This window comes from Corvus kubaryi, unplaced genomic scaffold (genome assembly GCF_017639235.1).
Source record: "Corvus kubaryi isolate FWS band 111438036 unplaced genomic scaffold, C.kubaryi_AGA036_p1.0 66, whole genome shotgun sequence".
NCBI classification, from domain to species: Eukaryota; Metazoa; Chordata; class Aves; order Passeriformes; family Corvidae; genus Corvus; species Corvus kubaryi.
The window spans coordinates 25,999,993-26,022,407 of record NW_024582054.1 but is presented as its reverse complement, the minus strand read 5'-3'; the positions used below and the strand labels follow the sequence as shown (position 1 = coordinate 26,022,407).

At 38.4% G+C, this 22,415-nt stretch overlaps 1 protein-coding gene across 3 annotated transcripts in view; it reads right to left on the bottom strand.

The window, feature by feature from the left end:
• Positions 1-6,662: 6,662 nt before the first annotated feature.
• TECPR2 (tectonin beta-propeller repeat containing 2) overlaps positions 6,663-22,415 on the bottom strand; it is a 42,449-nt gene continuing 26,696 nt past the window's right edge. For 2 of the 3 annotated variants that reach the window (XM_042047808.1, XM_042047807.1), the window contains 4 exons: positions 21,684-21,832; positions 10,162-10,303; positions 9,021-9,170; positions 6,663-8,770 (listed from right to left, as the gene is read on the bottom strand). In XM_042047808.1, the coding sequence (XP_041903742.1) occupies positions 8,613-8,770; positions 9,021-9,170; positions 10,162-10,303; positions 21,684-21,832 (599 nt within the window). In that variant the 3' untranslated portion in view covers positions 6,663-8,612. Of the gene's footprint in view, positions 8,771-9,020; positions 9,171-10,161; positions 10,304-21,683; positions 21,833-22,415 lie in introns of those variants that run through there. The other variant, XM_042047809.1, reaches the window with a different exon arrangement.

The following is a 22,415-nucleotide window of genomic DNA, read 5'->3' as shown; positions in this document are numbered from 1 at the left end:
CAGATCTACCAAGCAGAACACGAAGGGACATAAGAGTACTTAAAGAAGTGAAAGCAAGGTGATACCACCTGCATAAAAGAATCAAGCAAAGCAATAGAACATTAAATGCCTCTGACAGATAGATGTTCTCATTCCCTCATATAATTACAGGAATTGTTCCCTTTGTCCAATCTTAAATGCTTCATGGAATGGAACTGCCACCATTTCCTGACAACAGCACAACATAGTAAGTCTTATGATAAGGAAATCCTTCCTGCCATTAAGCCTGTTCTTTCCTCGTTCATCTTCCACAGGTCAGAATTACTTTATTCAACATTCCCTGAAACCATAATTTTACTTCTACTCGCCCTAGCAACCATGAATTAAGGTAGGTATTCTTTCAAGACTCTCACTTCCATCCCTGCCCCCCTCCCCAAGCAGGAGGAGCATTATCTCTGCTCATACTGGTTTTCTCAGAATGTTTTTCTGAAATTCATGTGCTTCCAGCTGTTTGCAGTAACCTTGATGTAAACACATCAATATCAGAGGGAAACAAAGTTACATTAGCATTATGCCATGCAATGCAAAAGACTTCACCCCAAACCAGGAACAAAACTGCAAATATTACACAAAACCACTACCACAGGCCTCCTACGACTTGACTATCTTTTGAAAATATATACTCCTATTTCTCAACCAATGGCACAGAATGGCTCCCAAAGATACCCCTTACTTATGTGGACTACAGCAGAGACATTGGGATAAAGAGAGGGGGGAAAAAAAAAAGATGGTTCTTTCCCCAAGTGTCATCCATGTTAAAATTCTATGAGTCACTGCCAAAGAAGAAAGACTATCACATTATAGAAAGAAGATGCATTTATTATGCAAAATCACTTGCTTGGGATGGCTTCCAAAAACATCTTACTTGGCTGAACATAAGCAGAGTTGCCTCCAGAGATGTTATACGGCAAAGCCTTAGGTCCTACTAATAATGTTCCAAAGCCTATCCAGGGTCCATTGTAGTAAAAGCTCTGCCATGAATATATATAGAATTAAATAAGAAAGACAAACATTCCAGGATTGACCTGACTTGCCTGGCTGTGTTTTCACAAAGTATTTTTTCAAAATAGTAAAAAAAAATTTTTGTTTTTCCTCTAGTCAGCAGGGTAATAACTGTGACCAGTTTTCATGTTAAGCTCAGTTCCAGAGCTTAACATGACAACTGAATTCAGATACTCTAAGTCTGTTATTGGGAAAACAGCTAAATACAAGTCAAGACATCAACAATACCAGTACTAGTAAAAATAAACTCAGATTTATTTTATTTTTTTGGGCGAAAGCAGTGTGCATATTCCCACTGCAGCAGTGTTTCTGGAGCAGTGATTCTCAAAGATGTTTCATCAGGCACTGCTGATGGACCACATTTGTTTACAGAAGCGTACAACTTCTGTGGTGCTTTCTATTAAAAACTAGATGGAAAAAGTGCAAGAAAATCTACAAGGAAGTTTTAGTGGTGACCCAGGTCAACCCACTCAAGAATTTGGGAACAGCTATTTTAAATCTACTCACTCTGAACAAGCTGTACTTGTAAAACTAAAAGTAACAAAAGGTGAGAATCTTGAATGCAAAATGCAAACAGAATAATAACATGCAAATCATCTGTGTGAGAGGCCTAATTGTTGGGTCCATTAGACACTGGATTTTAAAAGTACCCATCTCAAGGTCAGAGATGGGTACTTTTGGAAAACCACTGTCACTCAATGTCCTAAAATAATTGTAGATGGTAGATACAATAAGGGCTGTGCTGCTCCCCTCCACATCAACTTTTAAAATTAAAAACTGCATAAAATTTGCTGAAATTCACCCTGAAGAGGGCATGAACAAAGTTTCATTTGTACTAACTGATCAAGGATGCAATTTGTGTCTTTTGTGCTGATGTGTTCCACCCTGACTGACTTTGGGAACTCTAGCAGGGAACCCTAGACTTAAAGCAAGAATCCTTAGAGACAGACATAAGAAATTACCCATTTGTCCAGATCTGCAAAAGATTCCTATTATCCCCCACAGTGGCTGGCAAAACTCACCAGGCAGGGAATCCTATGTAGGTGATGAGCCTGTCCATGCTGCCTAGAACAAATGTGCTAAAGGAGACACTGAAGTCTGGGCTCTTGGCAGTACAGTTCTGCAGAGACAATGTTATTCTTAAGGTCCCTGAAGCTGACAGCAAGACAGATGCCAATCTGCTTCTAAAAGTGGCTTTGAGAAATCACTGGCTGTATGATTGCAACACTCAGGGATTGAATGAAGCACGGCTTTTGAAGTGAAAGCCGAGCTCACCTTGCTTGGTATGCTTTGAAAACTCATCTGGAAAAATATGGCATCTCTCACCCATTAAAAAAAAACCAACCAAACATCTGTTACCTTCCATCTCAAAAGTCTTCTATTAAAATCAGGTTTAGGAAGTCACTATATTGCAAGCAGCCAGCAATGGTGAAAAACATGCTGCAAAGGACTAAGGAAGAGGTTAAACAAGTATCTGCTGGTTTAAGCACCGTCTTTATATTAAAACCAAAGTTGAAGTAGAAGGAGCTGCTTCACTGCATCCCTGGACCTCAACCCCCATCCTATAGCAATTAGAAATGGCAACATGGGGAGGAAGGAAAGAAAGTGCCATACAAAACACAGTTGCCTGGGTTTTCCTGGAAGGATTTGCTCTATATGGGCATCATGTAAATGCATGAAAGGATAGGAGAAGGAGCTCCAAAGAACAGTATGAAAAGCCATCAGCAGGCCTTAAAAGCAAGGAGATTCAGCTCTCCAGTGTATCCATTCCTAGTATGGACAAACACGTTTCAGATTCTGTTGTTGTTTTAATCAGGCCTCATGTTGGCAGTATTTTAAGTAATCAGCTGATGAGACCTGAAGGCCAACAGATCTCCTACACAAGTACCTATGGCATCGACGTCAATATTTAACAAGGTCAGCATCATTATTACAGCAGTTACAGAGAGAACCAACAGTGCTACGCATGTTATTTCAAAGTGTTACACTGATCATTTACCATTTTCTCCTTAACTTAAAAGGTCTGACTTTCACCACAGCACCATGGAACCAAGTGCAGGTCCATTGCTTCACATGTTTTTATCCCAAATTTGGAGTGCTGGGTGCGGCTCATGGAGGGAACAGACCTTAGACCATCTGTTGAGGCACAGAATGGATTTAGCAAGACAAGCGTGGGAGCTGAGCAAGTAAAATCTCAGTCATTCTAGCAATTACCCTACTTACTTTGCACTTCCCAGCATCAGCTGGCTGGTCTGTTCCCTAGAACAACCAGGGATTGTGGGGTTTTCTTGCTGGCAGTTGCAGTTTTTCCCCTGCAGCTCAAGCAAATTCATTCTCTATGGTACATCCCCCTACTCTGTAGCCAGGCACATGTGCCAGGAATTCTGCTGGGGGCTTCCCTGGAACTTTCCTCCCAGTCTTTTTTTTTTTTTTTCTGGGAGAGATCTAGTTAGCTTTATCTTTCACCTGAGCCAGCAGAACTTAGCTAAATTCATCCAGTCCACATCTAGGGAAAAATACTGCAGCGTGACAGCCTCAGCAAGGAGTCATCTGTGGAGTATTCTCATTTCATGCTTTAAGAGATGTTAACACCTGCGTCACTTCCCCATTCCACACACAAGATACCTCTGCACATCCTTAACTGCAGAGAGCTCTCAGCACAGGCTCCCCACACTGATTAGACAGCAGGTCCACTGAATACAAATAAAGCACGCAGTCACTTGTGCAAACCCAGGATGGTAAGTGCAGGACCTTAATAAAATTCTGTACACATCTTTAGGTACATTTTCTCTGGATATGAGATTCAAAACACAAGTGTTGTAAACGGAAGTCTCCTTCCTTTATCTGCTCTAAGTGTATCTCAGCTGAGGTAATGAGAAAAGTATATTAAAATGGAAAAACAAGTCACTGGTTTCTTCAATATCAGAAATAGTGAATGATGTTTGAAAGATTAATTTGTAACTGCAGCTCCACTCAGTGCTATTCAGCTGTGTACTACTCAATGCCTCTACCAGAATCACAGGCTATAAAAATCCCTGTATTTAGAAGTAATTTCTGAGGGCCAAAATGGAAAGGGCATTTTTCAGTTTGGAGGATTTAGTACTTTTTGGTATTTTATTATCACTGTTATTAGCTTTTACAGAACAGAAATCAAAGCTTTTATGTATGTGCATATATATATACATATATAAAAAGTCCACCATCCATAAGAACATGAAGATTCTCAAACAGATCTTTACTTTTCCTCTGCTTTTTTCCTCCGCTAGCATCAAGCAGGACTTTAACCTTATGTTTAACCTTATGGCTAATATAACAATTTGATAGATATATTTAAATAGATTTCAAGTCAGGTAAGACTCAAGGACCAAAGGAATCATCATGGTAATTTCACCCAGCTTCTAGGGCGATACCAGCCACAGAACATTCTAAAACATTTGCTGCACTGAACCCAAACCTCACTTCCCATCTCAGTTTCAAGCAGTGAGAAATCCATAACTGATAACCTAGATATAGCTATTCCGAACACTAGGGAGATAATTTCATTCATCCAGACATTTTAATCTTTATTGGTGGAGCTCTGGTTGTAGTAATTCACAAAAGATAATGATTGCAACTCAATTTTTGCTTTCCAGTAATTAAAATCTAGTCCTATATATTACAATTTCTCTTCTGTCCTGCTGATACAAGAGTGGTTATTTTTAACTATAATAACTCATTATCAAAAAATCAGGGTTTTGTCTGGCAAGGGATCCATCCGTTTTCTTAGCTGGCTACTTGCCACCACAATACTATTTCCAACATGTAACTTTTGCTTTCAGAAGGCTGCAAGAGGAATACAGCTTGCATCTCACATTTTACATTTTGGAAATCCTCAATCCAGTCTTACCTCTCTACTCCTGACAACAGGGATGGGATGTAGACAGGGCCAGTTAATGTAAAATCTGGAGACCTGAGAACTTACACCAAGGTTATGAGGAGAACTCCATACCTTCATAAACAATTTATGTTTCACTAATTGCTAATTAACCAGGCAAAGCCATAGGCATACAAGCACTTGAATTTCAAGCCTTTATACTCAGAACAGCATTTACTGAAAAGGTGTATCAAGGTTGTTCCTTGAAATCTACCCAGAACTTGCAGAAACAACTAGCAGAAGCTTACTCATTAAAGGGAGTTCTAAGAGAAAAGCAAAAATATAAGCCAGAATGTCACACAAGTCTGAAATTACCCAGAAGTGCCTTTGAAATGATCAGCAGAACTCATCTATTGAAAAGTATTGTATGGGATTTACGGCATTCTCATGATAACAAGTGTGTGGGAAGAAGGGGGAATTCTGGTCCATTCCATCAGACACTCTTTGAAAAGGATGTGAAGGCTGAAGACATGTGAAACTTTGTACCTGCACAAATAAAGCTATGTTTAGACAATGACCCAAGTTCATAATTGTTTCTCATTCTCAATTTTCCTAGTAGTAGCAGTGTTTCATATCAACAGTTCTGCAATCTTACCTAAGCAATTAATGTATTTTCTTTGACACTTGTTAGTGAAAGATTTTCTCTGTACCATTTAACATGATCCTATTTACTTTTATTGCTGTGAGACTAAGAAAACCAAGAGTTTCTCATCTATGTAAGATGGTTGTTTCACAACAACTCATCACAGTCACCTTGCTTACACTGTGACATCAGGATTACTCCTGAACAATAGCAAGGAGCCAGTGCTGTAAGGAGACTACTATCTTCCTGCAGGAGTCAGAGAAGCAGCTCAACCAGTTTGTCAAGATAAAAGCTATGATAATTAGGCAAGGACACTGCCATCTGAATCTGAACAAGATTCCTGGGGCTGGAAGTGTGTTTAAGAGTCAGAAGCCTCATTAATCACTGTTGTTTTCTTGTGTGAAGTTACCCAGGTCCCGACTCACTCAGGAAACAGCTCTCTCCTCTGGGAAGCAAAGCCAAGGTGCTCTCTTTTAAGCCCCAGCTGCAGTTCCAGTAAAATGCCAGAAACACAGGAAGTCCTCAGATAATGTAAAATTCAAGGAAGGGTGCAGTTACAGCACATGTGGTACAATCACCATTTTCTGCTGGACCATTTTCTAGCTGGGACCACAAATGTGTATTTTTCACTGAGCTAAAATAGTCAACATGCAATTTTTGTTCAGCATTGTAAGGAAAGACATTTGTTTACTGCTATTACAGCAAGACTATCTTAATATGGAGGCAACAAGCTTAATATTAAAATATGAGATGTGTTTAATTGCCTTTGCTTAAAAGATGAACATTTTGCTGGCTTGATACGCCTGTCACAATTTAAAAAATATGCAAAATAAACTTCACAGTATCAAGGTCCTTATATTGTAGTTACCATGTTGTCTGGGACAACATTAGGGCAGGGATTTCATAAGCACAGTCTTTCACAACAACACAATTGCCAGACATAAGAGAACTCTCTTGTAAATCATACAAAAGATGAGTCTTACCACGGTAATTTATTTCTTAAAAATCTAATTTATTGCACTTGTCTTAAAGCACAAACAAAACCAAAAACCTAAATACAGAAATAAAAGTAAAAAAAAACCATCCTAATTTTGTTGAAACTACCCTAAAAAGTAGTCTGTAAGAGCTCTTGACACCAATTTAATATTAATGACCATAGCAAGGAACAGTATTATACAGTAAATAAACAACTAGCAAGCTCAAACCATTACTAAGATGACTTTGAAAAATGTAATACAAAAGTGTCACTGTTAAATAATGCCATTGTACTTGAGCATCTGGTGCTTGGAGGGCACAGAGTTGTTCTTTCTCATGTCCTTTCTCCAAAGTGATTGATTCAGGAGTTGCCATAAGATACTTTTAAGCTGAATTTCAGCTTCTTTGGGGTCCTCAAGACACCAAGCTATGCTTGCATAAAACAGACTGGGTTACTTCACAAGCTGATTCCATTACCATCCACTTCCAGACAGGCTAAAAGAATCCCTCTGGGATAATCTCTGTATAGAGATGAGATAACAAAGAAGCAAACATATCATCTGTAAAAGGGAAATAAATCTGTCCTTCCTGTAGGACTGAGATCTGACTGAGAACTGACAGCCAATATCACAAGTGCTACTAAAAAAACGTGACATAACTTGGTTCTCTCTCCACCAATTCCCATTCTCACCTTGCACCACGTTTGTTCCAAGTTTAGTGCAGTACACGCATGAACTATTCTGAAAGAGAACAGAGGTTAAAAAGAAAACACATCCTTTTCCATATGTGCTAAGTTCTGAAAACAGAAACATCCCCACTTTTCAACTCTTGGCCTTTCCTCAAGCTGGCTCTTTTACAGTATTGGTTAGCAGCTGCTTAAAACATTCTGATGATTTATAAGCTTAGAACGAACACAAAATAACTCCTCCGCCTACATACTGAACTCAGGTTCTCTCATCTATAGTTCTATTGCTTAAAAAAGATGAGGTATCTTTCAAAGAAGATTTAGTATAAAGAAAAATAAACTGCAATGATTAACTTAGGTTACTTCCCAGTTCATCACATACTCCTGTTGCAACATCTGTTAAGTATAAGACACTTCAAAATTTAGCTAACATAGCTAAAAATCAGAATATTGTTAAGTATTTTCTCACAATATCACAATTTTTAATGGGATATATAGGTAATTCTATCAACTACCCTTTTGTTCTTCCTACATCTAAGTTTGGTACTCAAAACAGTATGAGTCCAAATGTTAAAGCACTGGCTGGAGGCACAAATACAGCACAACAGGAATTATGAAAGCTGCCTTGTACATTCCTGCTCTGTACTACAAACCCAACAAGCTACCTCTTCTTATTCCAAACTGGGACTCACCCCCAAAGCTCTGTCAGCGTCCTGATGGCTATGGAAACGGGCAAAAGTCCCCCTGATATTAGGTGTAATCCAAACTTCTACCTTGTGAATGAAGCCAAATTATGAACAGAATTTCTGGAAAAGGAAGGTTAGTATAGCCTTGCAATTATTTATATGGAAATGGATCAAACTAAGTTCATTTCAACAATACAGTGTAATCACGATGTTCTCAGATCTTACTAAAAAATACTTCACCATATTTTCTTCCATGCTGCAAGGAAAAATAATTCTAAATATATGTACAAGAGTCAGGGAGTGATCCCATCAGTATGGTATGGAGTTCCAAGTACAAGAAGAAATTGAGAAATGCTTAATGTTTCTGCTGTAGAGAAATATTTAATGTAACAATTCCTTCTCAAAATCAGTACATTAGTGTGCATGCTGTTGTGAAGTACTCACTTTCATTGCTAGGAAGGTTAAATTAAGAGTTATATTTCCAAAGGAGCTTCTACAGTAGTACGGTATAACAATTGCAGTATGCCACACCTAAAGAGTCTCCCAAAAGATTATGTAACAAACATCAGAACTCACAGCTTGGGGGCTATTTAACAGGTCAGTTTTCCAATACAAAAGTGCTAATATCACAGGTCCAATATGAGTGGCTTTTAGATCCAATATTCTGTACATACATTACAGAAATTCTGTCCTCCTGTTTTTTTCACTGCTTCACAAGCTTGAGAGACTTCATATCACTTCCCATTCATCTTCAAAATCATCAGGGTGAAGCAGAACAGAGGCATCATTATTTTTCTGCAAACTATGGGAATGGCTAAAGGTCTTAGTGAGGCGCTGGAGCAGAGATCCTGAAGTACTGATCGCCCACAGTTCATCTAGAGGGGTCACTGCAAAGCATAAATTATCCATCTTTTAATTACAGTAGCAGGTTCCAATTCTAAACACTGAATAACTAATATTTGGATCTGTTTTCCCAATTATACCCAGAGAAGGCTTTTACTAATGTGATAAAAGCATCCTTGGTGAAACACAGAGTGTGCAGCTCTCCCTGCATATGGTCAGCTTGAGCACCATCAGGCAGAACTCAAAGCAGACATCACAATGTTTTGGACAGACTGTCATGCAGAACCAACTTGCCTGTTAAACGTGAGACATTCCCAGGAATCTTCTTCCAGTAGTCTCCTGCAGGATTCTTGTCAGTGATGCCGTATCGACGAGCAACATCTCCATTGGGGCAGCGTGCCCACACAGTCCTGGTACTTAGAGCCAGCTGGCAGGCCTGCAAACCTACAGGGAATTGGCCATGAGGAGGGAATAACCAGGCTTTCCTAGACACTAAATACACTTGCAGAAAATACAATAAAAGCAGATATCAAGACTGCAAAAGTCTACGTATATTTATATTTTTATATATTTATATATTCTTACATGAAACACTGGTGAACAGAAAAGCTTTTTAACTGCAGACTTGGTATTCCCTGCATCTATTGACCTTAAGGGTTATCCCAACATGGATACAATTTGTTATGTGGCCACAGCCACAAGCAATGTCCAATCAGAGGACCTTAACATGCTTTTGGAGCCTCCACTGTATGTGACTACCACATGGGGAATAAGCCAACAATCACAATCTTAGTTTGTCTAAAAATGGTTAATATTATAGACATTGTGGACTTTTGCCCCCACTTTACAAGTACTCCACAACTAAGTGCCATGAGTAAATGCAGTGACAAATCTTTAAAAAGCAGACAGCATCAATGCACAGTTATTTAGAAAGAAACAAACAAAATTCAGTTTTATTTAAAGGCAAGCCAAAAGTGTAATTAGCTAATCCACAACATATCCAGCACACAGGATTAGTAGAAAGATGTGCAAAATAGCGTAAGGTTTTTCTACCAACACCTAGGTAGAAACCTCATGTGATATCACAATTAAATACAAAACCCCATAGAACAACAGTCTCCTACTGCTTAGGAATTCTGCTTTAGTTTTAACTGAAAGGGAACTGTACTACTAACTGTATCACTGAGTGGCAGCAGCCTGAAATAACACAACAGAAATTAACAAAAAACCGTCTTATTTCTCCCAGTTAACTACTCAGTGTTTTTAAGTAAAACCAAGGTCCTCTTTAAAAGATAACCCTTATCAAACACTTGATTGCCAAAAAAAATACTTAAGCATCAATATCCGATTTAAAAAGCAACAAGAAAAAACAACTAAACAAAACAAAACCACTGACAAAATGGCAGAAACAAGGAACTGATGCATTAATTTTTACCTGGTACATGTTCCCAGTCAGTGCCTACAGGCATTTCATCTGTAATTCCAACTCGTACGTGGACATTCCATTTGCTATCAATTGCCCACAACATCTGATCATTTGGACTTGAATGAATGCTGACCAAGTTGATTCCTACTGGCTATAAAAATTAAGCACAGTATTTAAACTTTGTACTACTGTATCTTTGTACTGTTGTAGCACTTGTTTTTCACAGAAATACACAAGAGAAGTAAAATATTGACCAGATACTAAAGACAGGGAGAAATGTAACTGATATTTTATCTGCTATTGTACAAAATTATCCATTTTCCAAGAAGTTGAGCCCTTAGTAAGTACAAAAGCAACATGAATGACTGTATCATTATTGATAATGATATTAATATTTAATGTTCAGCATTCAAGTCTAATAATGCTAGTATTTGCTTAACCACTGCAATTCCAATCAGATACAGTTTCAATTGCAAGTTGGAAGAGGGAAATCTTCCAATGAAATACACAAAATGCAGTATTTTCCTCTTGCCTTACAGAAAGTTTTCCTAACATTACTAACTCTGAATTTTATTTCTAAGCATATGCTAAAGCAGTATATTTTTACAGTCTGAATGTCTCCTCTTTGCAATGAAATTATGATCTGCCTTCTTGCCTTTACTCCACTCTACAGGAATACAATCATGGAACTCGCTGCAGAGCACTGCAGTATTGGAGCAGCCACACCTGCAGGAGAGGATCCACAACACTACCTGTTGGCAAACACAAGCAAAACACAGTTCCCATTCTGTTGCCAGGCATGTCCTTACTCCACCTGCTTCTACAGAGATTTGCCTTAACTACTGCTCAGAAGCAGTGGTACTGACATTATAACATTGGTATTTTGTAGCAAAATATATCACCCAATCAGGCTGGATGATTGCAAATATCCTGCAAAACATGTACTCTGAATAAAATATGCATATTAAAAAAAAAGCTTTTCTCCATACCAGCCTAATAAAGGCACTGCAGAAGACAGTAGGATGTCTGAAACACATCACTTCCTCACAGAGCAGCACTGCATTCCCTGCTTTAGCCTCATGGGCATAAGATGAATTTCCAGAGTGCTAAATAGAAGAGCTAGTAGCTCTCTGTATGCATAAACCTAGGGATACAGAAGCATGATCTGCATATATATATATAACCCAGTCCCAAATGGGCCTTCTGTGTACATAACAGTTACCTGCTTTGGCTTTGCTTTTAAAATTCTGGTGCTGACTTGGGTCTGACCAAGCTACAACCAAGTCTGACTTGCATCACCAAATCAATCCTGTCTATTCAAGTTTCAAGGCCCTTGACAGATTGTCTCCTCATGTTTGCTCTCATTAGGTATTTGCCCTCTGTTGGAAGCTTGAGGCTGGTAGAGGCTTGATCAAGTATTTACCTGTGGTCAAAGTAAATTCTCAAGTGGCTGCAGTTTGAACCCTTACAAGTAAAGCCACTAATTGTCTTGGAAAGCACTGACTACATAGAATATATAGCTGCCTAGCTACTTTCAGATTGGTATTACACTACTGTACTGAAAAAAAAAAATCTCAACCAACCAAGAAAAACCCCCAACCCCAAAACAACAAACCACACCGAAAAACCTCCAAACATATCCAAAACCAACCGACCAACCCATCAAATGCCCAAACCACACTAAAAACAAAACAGCCCAAAACCCCCTACAATTTTCCCATTTGGACTTCTGCCCCTTTGCTGGAAGTGATCCTTATTCCTGGCTCGGTTTCCATTTCTCCCCTCCATCTTTTATTTGCTTCTTTCTACAGGTCCTTGGCTCTCACTCCCCACTTGTCCCTGCTCACCTCCCCACACCGCTATCACGGGGCAGCGCCTCAATCCTGTGCAGCTTCCAGCTCCATGCCATCCCTCTCCACACTTCTGCTCTTGCAGTCCCATGTTTTCACATAAGGGAGCTGGGCAGTTACTAGCTTGTGCAGGCTGAAGTACTACATGAACAGGAAACCTTTGCCTTTCAACTTTTTTTTTGTATTTTATTTTTTAAAATCCACTTATCTCCTTCTTACCACGTTCTTCTAAATAGCCACCTCTCCCAGATTTAGGACTTTCTGCCACCTTTCCCACATGTGGTCCTTCACACCACAAACTGACAGTGTGTCTGCCTATGCCCTGCAATACACTTCAGGTTCCAACCAGGGTCCTTCCCAAACTGTGCCTGGACACCTTGGTCGGACTTCTGTTGCTGAACTGTTGGGATTTGTGTGCCTTGCTCTCCACTCTCATATGTCAGGATCTCATGCCTCTCTTCCACTGTCATTTTCTAGAAGAGAATTCTCTGAGAAAGAGCTAGAGGAGTATTTCCATCCAAAAAGACTTACTGAGTGCTTACACCTAGTACCTAAGCCTGTGCATTACTACAGATCTACAGGTAGTGGAAGCTAAAAAAAGCAGAGAAAACACCCAAAAGGAGAGCCACAAAAGGAGTTGCATGAATCTCAGCTAAATTACTCCTGATACCACTGCAGGCTCAAGTGTAATCAAAGCAATTACTTCCACCCTATTCTGCAGCACCAAGACGTCTAAGAGACAAAAGGAAATCATCAAATTCAAAGTAATGTGTTTAAAAGCTTGGCAAAATATTCTTCTCATTCTTTGCTTTTCTAAGTGAGCTCATTTCCTCCTTAAGTTTTTCCCTACCTCTCTGGGTATTTAACTTCCAGCTTCTCTTCCTTCTTTGTGTTACTTAGCTCTTTCTGATAACCTTGCATCAATACAACAATCTTCTCACTCATTCCTACTGTGAAGGATCCAGGCAATTCCTCTACCCCCTAGCTTTCTGCTGCAGAACAGCCAGTAAAGGACACAACTGACAGGACACCTAGTGACATCATTATACACAGCGGCTTTTGGCACAAACCAGGGAAAAGACACTGGAAACAAATAGAGGCAATTCTTAGAGCTTGTTGCAAATGTTTGACCTCTGGGTTATTTTTTACCCAGAAAGCAGCCATCTACAAGTACAAGTACTCTCACGGCTACCAAAGTAAGGTGGGTAAAATTAATTTTAAATTTTCTTGACACAATGTACTATCTTCTTGGAACAATCATGCTGATATTATCTCAGATATCTCTCATTTTCACTAAGTTCTAATTACCATAAGCATGCTTTAAGTAGTTTATAGTTTACATAACAAGAAAATCTCTGCAGCTACAGTTAAAGGTTATATAGAGTTCTCTCACAGCACTAAAGAGAGATATCTGTGCAAATTAATAAATCTGCTGATAACATTTCAGAGACTGATAACCATGAAAATTAATAAATTATTTCAGTGTAGCCTTTACAAGCTGGTTTAACTTCCAAAACCATTCACGAGATTTATATACCCTGACTGTGAAACATGTCCTATTTGTAATTTACTGGAGAATCTGGAATTTTAAAGAACCTTGCAGCAGTCTCTCAGCCTTCCTGCTCTGACGCTGACACACCGAACTGTTTATACATTTATCCATAATATTCATCACTGTGAGAGATCAGCTTATTATGGATCATTCATGGATCCAGTGCTATTTGATAAAAAATTACAGAATATTGTTTTTCTATTACTTGTAGTGCCAAAAATTTCTAAACTCTAAAAATCTCAGAAGTCTGACTCTTTTAGCCAGTCAGATCTGAATGCAGATTCCCCATCCGCTGGTCTTGTGCCTTAGCTACAAACATCCCAGTCACTCTGTCTTGTGATATGAAGAATTTCCCGCCACAACCATACACTGCAACACTACCAACTACGTCCTTTCAACATTAAAGCAATATACTACGAGATGTAGATATATTTGTTGTCTGCTACAAATAAAAACAACAAAAACCAGCTTGCCACGTCTGTTGAGAAAACAGTGTTGATAAAATGAAGTAAACTTGAAGGAATCACGTAACTGGCAAATTGGTAAATGGTATCAAGAAACAATGTCTGTGCTAAACATATTTAAGTTATCAAGTTGTCCATTAGCTTTATAATTCTGCTCAAGTTATTTCCTTTCTTTCTGCAAACCACAGAGAAGTAAGTTTCAGTGTAAGAATTTAATTTAAACAATAGTATTAAACAAAATCCAAAGTAAAAACTAACACATTCTCCCACCCACTCTCCCCTACATACTACTCAAAAGTTTTGTCTTATTGGTCACAGCTGAACACAAATGGTTAAAGTTCCTTGTCAAGGAAGAAAGGACAAACACACGCACACAAAAAAGGCACCAGAACATTTTCCACATCACTTTTCAGGAGCACAGAGTCCATGTACCAGCAAACCTCCATTATCTCTGTTCTGCTGCAAATATCCAGGATAAGGAAGACTAAACATAACATCATCAGTCTGTCCAAGCCCAATCCTTTTAATAACAGGTTGGTGGCTACATTCAGCACAAATGTTCTCCTTGCCTTCAAAAGACAAATCAGAAACACCTTCAGCTGGTCCAGGTCAGGCTGTAAGAAGGCCACATCAGAGATACTTCACACACTCTCGAGCACTGAGTGTATCAGACCAATCTATTTTCATGACTAACAGCATCCAGACCCTCCTAATGAGGACAACAAACAAAGAATGCAGCTTAGAGAGACTCTCCCCCAGTACAGGCCTATTTACACATTATTTTCTGAGTTCCACTCAAATAAAGTCCTTTCAGCATTAGCTTGCTAAATTAAGTGCTGCTTTTTTCTCTGCAGAGAAGTTCAAGGCAATATACAGGAGCAGGAAAGATGAATTTGTGTTTGGTCTTCCTCGATGCCACGTGTTTTTCAGCAAAGCTGGCATTAAATTGTCAGAAAAACATAACTGTTTATTGTCTGTAAAACTGGAGCATTATTTTCCTCAGAAGCCTTAGAACAACAAGGACCCTTTCCCCTACTTTCTGCCTTTAGTGAATAAAGGGACAAAGGCCTCAGTCAGGTATTTCCAGCCAAGGAGACATCTATTGTGCTGTCTATAACTAGCACAATCTGAAAGACAAAACAAAGCCAAGGAGTAAATTCCTTGACCTCTCCCCTCTGTTAGCTCTAAATTTTTTATTCCAACATTTTTTCCTGCAGAAACATGGGGAAGACAACAATATAAGGTATCAAATCATAGAAAAGAACAAACCAAACCCATGCAACTACTCAACATGTTCTCAGCAGAATCATAAAATACCTTAAAAATACTTAGTACAACCGTTCCTTAGAAGGAACTAAAAAAATAATAAATTTCATGTAACCACTTTAGAGACCATACAAACTCCAGGCCTACTCAGGTTTGCCCAACTGCCTTCTGGGCACTGTTTTATAACTAAGATTATAAACTGTAATGTAGGAGATAAGCTCTCTGTAATTACCACTACAGGTATTTTTAATAACATACTGAAGAACTGAACTGTTAGGAGAATAAAAATTAATTTTTTACAGAAATGTGTGTTAAGTAAACACTAAGTGCAAATTCCCACGAAACAGAATGTAGTTTAGCACAAGGTAATAAAAACCTTGTATAAACAAAGCTCTAAGTAACCAAGACTTTTTTTTTTTTTATAAACACACTTCTAATGAGCACCAGTGAAACACCCTCTCGTGCAGCCTATGCCCGTAAAGTGCATCTCTTCAGTTTTTGAAACTTAGATACCTTACCAAGGAGAGCAAAGCATTTTTTTGTGGTTCAGCTGTGACCAAAATGACAAAATTTTTTGAGCAATATGACAGGGGAGGTGGCAGAGGGAACCACCTCCAGGCAGGAAAGACACACAACCCAGCCCTGGGAAGGCAAATGATTGCTACATTGGTCTGCAAAGAGAGGTGGTTGGCACCTTGTCCGCTCACAGCATCATCATAAAACAGGGAGACAGTAATACATTATAGGGAGGGGCCTTCGAGCTCCTAATTCAAGGTCAAAGGGTCTGATGTGTCCAGCAGATATCCCAAGGTGTCTCCTTACCCTGTGCAACCACAGCTTGTACCTGCTAGACCATGATGTGCATCCTCTACCCATGAATTTTTATACTGTGGTGATGTTATTTTTAAATAGAGTAGCTCTGAAAAACTCTCAAAACTTAATGATAGTTGTAGTTACTTTATCTGCCCAACTGAATATTAAATGTATTTCTTCATCTCTCTGAAAAATAATATCAAATTCTATGTTAACTAACCAAAATATGGGAATATTGGAAGAGTTGCAGGTATAAGGAAGTTCCAAGTCATGACCAAACTGAAGTATGAAAACTGACAGTTCTCTTTCCCACAATTGTTTTCAGTGTAAGCCAGTCTTGTCAAAAAGCAAATACACCACCTTGAGATCATGTTTCAGAAGGACACAGGAGGATTGCCTACTGAATTTTCTGGGTGTACCCCATTTTGAGCACTTCCCGTGATCTGAAGCTTCTGGTGCTGATAACAATTGCTATCTCCTGTGACAGGCCACACACATACTTTTCTGAACGTGGTGATAGCAATGCCTTAAAACAAGTATCAGAAGGCTGTAACTCCAAAGCAGGGAAATACAGTGACAGCAGTTTTCTTAACTAGCAACATAGAGGAAGATAATAAGCACTACACTCAGCAATGGAATCAGCATGAGGTCACTTCAGAAGAAATGCTGGAATTGCATTTTTTCAGCCTCTAAAAGCACCTTTTATGTAACTTACAATTACTTAAGACAGGCGTGCCTGTGAAGAATAGCACAGACTTGAACTTAAACATTATGGCATTCTAAATGAGCTAAACAAAAGACACATCTGCAGAAGCTTTGATCTCCTATACTTATTTGCAACCCACCTTGAGACAGCTGCTCTTACTACCGCCAAACAGCTTTTCTCTACATCATCTTGAAAAGTGCAGTCCTCCAGGAAAATCTTCTCCCTATTAATGTCTTCAGAGGCCTCACATCAGTGAAGATATATAGAACAACAGACTAGTTAGTCTGGTCTAGAGATAACCAGGCCTAATGAGTGTGTTACTTCTCCAACCTAAGCAGACTTTGGCTAATAAAAGACACTTCCTCAGAATCTCATCTTAGCATTCCAAAGCAGAATTCATATCAACTCAGAAGATGTCTGTGCAATGGCTGAGCAATGCAAGCTGGTCTGTGCCAGTGAAAACCACTGGACTTGGAAAGAATAGGCATGTGGATATTGCATCGGAAAGAACAGAGATATCCATGCCAAGTGTGTTCAAAAGTAGCATAGATGATTCTGAGGTTACAAAGTATTTTCAACAGAAAAAATCCCTTCCCCTCTAAATATTCAATCCTTGAAGATCATTTCGAACAAACCCTTCCTACATTTCAGCTCAATGGCAAAATTAAATCCTGAGGACTGCTCACCACTTTCTCCTCTAAGTACCACTTAATGCAGAACTGGCTTTAATAACAACAGAAATCTCACTGAGAAATGCAAAAGCAAGGCAGACGCAGAAGAAGAAAGTCCCCAGATCCACATTAAGTGTTCTGTAAGGTAAGCATAATTTTATTTAAATAAAAGAAACAAAACAAAGATGTTGACAACTGTTTCTAACAAGTCAACACCCATCCATAAGGCACAACCAACCTCCTTACCTTTTCTTGACCTACGTTCAATATAAGGTATTGAAAAGAAGTTCAATCTATCCTGTATTGATTTTTCAGAATTACAGATAATTTCCATTAATTTCAAATGGTATTTTTAAACATCCATTTGCTTCATAGTTTTAATAATTTCTGAATAACTGTGAAAGCATGAACAGCGTTAATTCAGTTTTTTGGAAGTCTGTGTGTAAGAAAAAAATAGCTCCTCCTGCATCAGTAAGAACTTCTACTACCTGTAGTAACTTCTCTTACCGATGATATCAAGCTTAGAGACACAGTTACCAGGCTGTTTATGGGAAGAATAATAAATCAGAAGTTTCTCTAACTTGAAATACACATACCACAGGTGACAATTTTATGGCAAACTAATTTAAGCAGTGCTCATCTGCTGAGACCCTGGGAACTACAAATGATCAACTAAAGCTTTATGCAGTAGCCAAACATTTCCTTAAACAAACCCCTTGTACTCCACAGCTCAGACAAGGTATGTGGATATTTGAACAGAGTTCTGGATTTAATAAAACTGCTTTTTCAATTCTATTCTCTATGAAATTTGGTCACGAACAAAGAGCAGCAATTAAAGAAGTGACAATAAAATGTCTCAATCTATTTTTAGAGTAAGACTGATTATTTACAATGAATAGATGACTAATCACTAATTACAAATACTTGTTCTGTAATTTTGTCAGATAAAGTTGTTTAGATGATAGATGCCTTAATGTAAATCTGAGAAGGTGGTTCTCAAGCCCAGTTTTTAAACTGTACTTGTGGGAAGTAAGAGTTTCTCAAGATGAGATTTTGTCTCAGCATCTTTTTCAGAAGGTACCAGAAATCAAAGCTGAAAGGTTCAAAGAATTATTTTCAAACAGTTCAACTTGGGGGGACCTTTGAAAGCAATTTAAAGACTTTTACCTTTTGATTAAGCTCTACTCTTTAAAAACCTAAATTAGTCTTACAGTCTATACCAATTTTCTATTTTATTTTTAGTTATTGTTCCTTTAGGCCAGAAATCTGAAAAACATTAAATGACAATAAAGATACACACACATAAAAAGATACTCTATATTATCTATATAAATAATACTTTTTCCTGCTCTTTTTTTAAAATTACATTTTTTATATAAGTAAAAATATATATGTATATTGAGACAAGCTACAGCAGATGATAGTTTTATCCTGAATGTTAACAATAGAATGGAAAAACATTTTCTATTTCCTGGTCTAAAATAATTTAATCAAAGCATTTTGATCACTTTTGTCAATGTCCTTGAAGCAGCTTCCAAAAAGCTGCTTAACTACATAATTATTTTGACTTCTAAGACTGCAGAACCAAATTGATGAATCACAGAAAACATCTATATATAAACTACTACGGCTCAAGATACTCTAATGATGTTATCAACCACTTCTGAAGTACTGGATAAAATAAAAAAGAAGGAGGGCAGAGAACATATGTTATTCTTCATCTCAAGAGATGCTTCAGTAAGGAGGTACAGAGGGAAGAGTAACAAATGAGAATGGGTTTAGTCTTGATTTAAGAAAAAATACTGCATCACAGAGCCACAGACTGAACTCAAATTATATTCACTCATTTTAGCATGAGCAAAGTCTCATCAAAGTCTGTGAATACCTTTGTGAAGTTGTGCAAAGATGGATGCTGTGCAGCTGCAGAACTCCTTTAGGAAGAAGTGACACCATAAAAGCAGAGTCTGCAGCTGCTCACAAGCTGCTCATGAGTCATGAGATCTGGGACAGGCAAGTCATATTGGCTCTGACATTTACTAGGGAATGAAATATCCATAGTTGGTTTTAAATTACGTTATTTGAGAGTGCTCCTGTACTTAAAGCAAGTGAAAAGCAATTTTGATTTCCTTCTTCAAACAGAAAATGGCTGAATCATTCACAAATACTTCTTACAGTATTTCTGTTGCTCTGAACATAAGAGCGAAGCAGCATGAACTGTGGCAAAGTCAGTTAAGGGACAAATAATAGTAAGGTGTTCCTAATAAGCAAATAGTGTTCACTGAAGAGTTCACTCTTCAGATATCATGTTATATTTGTTTTCCAAATACTAAGTTAGCATTTGGAAATGCTTTTAAAGTTCACATATTTTCTTATTTTGCATTAAGCCACTGTAAAAGCATGAATGGCTGGTCCTTTAATGACTTAACATGCTGGAATTGTCTCAAAACAAGCATGTAACCCATGAGTTTTCATCTTCTCTGCAAGCAATGTTTGAATTCTTGCCCTTTCATATTGACTCATTAAATTTGCCATGCCAGGAGCTGGCAAGATAACAGGAAAGGGAATGACACTGCTCTGGGTACCAGAAGGTTATAATTTTTGGAAGGCAACATCATCCAGCTTTGTTGATAAGATAATGGGAAATAATTTGATTTTCAACCTTGTCCACTTTCTACATAAGAAAGTCACTGCATCACATCATTAGCCACAGCAAATCCCAATTCTTGTAAACATCTTTGTATTGAGTAGTTTAATCTACTTCAGGGGAGGAGTAGAGCACCACTTAGTACAGAGAAAATAGTATCAGCATACAGAAACAGCTTTTTGGGCTACTCTCCTGGATAGACCTTTGGTAAGAAGGTACTACACAAGTTTAACTCTCTGTCTCTTGGCAAACTTAGTTTAAATGGAATGTTTCTTCCCTTTTTTTTTTAAGAATACTGCCTTAATGGGAGATGTCGTTACTGACACGTTCAATCTCCTCTTCCTGCTGCCCTACACCCTTGTCAGCAGGGACAACATGTTACAGATAACATCGGAAAGACCCACTTGCAGCACATCAAGAATGAGCACTGTAACCAAGTGTTTTTTGCAAGTGGTATTGGCACCTATTTATCAGCCCGCCCTGCTATTCTGCAAACCAAGGTACAATTTCTCCAGGACCACATCTTCAGTACAGAATTAGTCATCTAACCCATGCTGTGGTAACTGATGGGATGCATATCTACAGTTCTCATTTCCCTGTTCCCCTGCCCTTCTTTGCTGTTACACCCTCAGATACACACAAGCCAACAACTGGCCGATGAGAGATAAGCAAAACTAAAAGCAAATTATGTAAAAACCAAATAAATGATTGCAACTCCACTGCCACAGATTTACTTCTATTTCTTAATGTGTACTTTTGAAAGTACCACATATTTCAAAATCTTTAAGAGAAATGCTGTAACATCATAAAATGTCAATCAAGTATGCAAACACATCCAGTGCTACTGTGCTAGATCAGCAGATGGTTCAGTTCAAGCAATTTCGTGCCAAGGAGTAAAGAATGAAATCAGTAGTCAGAGGTCAGCTCCATTACAGCAGTCCCAAACCACAAGAGAAATTACTCCCATTTCATAGATTAACTTGCAAAGTATTAGAGCAGCAATGAAAGCAAGGACTGTGGTTTAAGGAGAGATTAAAAAAGAAAACAACCAAAAACTAAACAACAAACAGACACTGGAGAAACAGATTTTGTCAGTTTTCTATATTTTGCAAATATGCTTCCAGGTTACTTTAGGAGGCTTCTTTCAACTCTGATCCTCCCAGCTGGCAGGTAGAAAGGATATAAAATTTGCTCATTCTGGTAACAAGGGAAAAGAGCTGCATTTGTACTGCATGCTTATGAATGACATGGAAAAGTCCCTGAATTCAGGCACAGCACCCTAGCAAGCATCCCAGACTCACAGAGGTGAGGAGGATAAAGGAAGAGGGAGGCAGGCACTTCAGCACCACGCCACTTGAGCAGAGGCTTCCCACACCCTCTGCCCTGTGCTGTTTGCCCATCCAGCCCGTTGCTTAGCACACAGCAGGTACTCAGGGTATAGCTCAATGCTACACTCTACTACAAAACCTGGCTCTACTGTCTTCCATGAATTCTAAAATTACTGTTTTATTGTTTAGCATAGAGCTAAACCAGCGGGTTACAAAGAATTGTAATCAACGTTTTACCTGTATAGGTGGCTCAATCATTATCCATGCAGGAAGCATCAAACTTGGGTTAAGAGGTTGAGTTCCTACACGGAAATAAATGCCACCATTTGTGTCACAGGCCCAAACATGCTGATTTCCACAGGTCAAGCTGATCAGCTTTACACCACCTAATAACAAAGAGAGTATTAGCAACCTGGCATTTTCCTTTCAAATTCAGCAAATAATCAGAACTTGTATTTAGACTTCATTGTATTAAACAAGCTTTAAACAGTCACATAAAAATGATTAGAAGTTAATACAACTTGTGCGAGAAAAAAAAAAATCACTGGATACAAAGAACAAAACCAACAGGTAGTGCATATGTGAGACATTTCTCTCCTAAATCTAAAAATAAATGTTTTAGTCATAGGAGACTGCAATTTCTAAAGCACATTATAAATACACTATTAAAATAACCAAATTCAAGCAGGGAACCATTCCATGATAAATGTTATCAGTACCTAGACAAACTTTCACATGACCTAACATGAACTCTTCTCTGTAGCTGGCCATGCTTGGAGACTTTTAAAGGTGTTGATCTGCTAATACAGTCAGCAAAGAACATTCTTAATGCCACCAGCATTTCAAAAATATGAGAGCACATGGGTTATGCATTTCAGTGTTAACATACCAGTGCCACATCTGTAAATACAGGAACTGATTTTCAAATGGATTTATATTCACCACTGTACATATTTATTACATCAATCT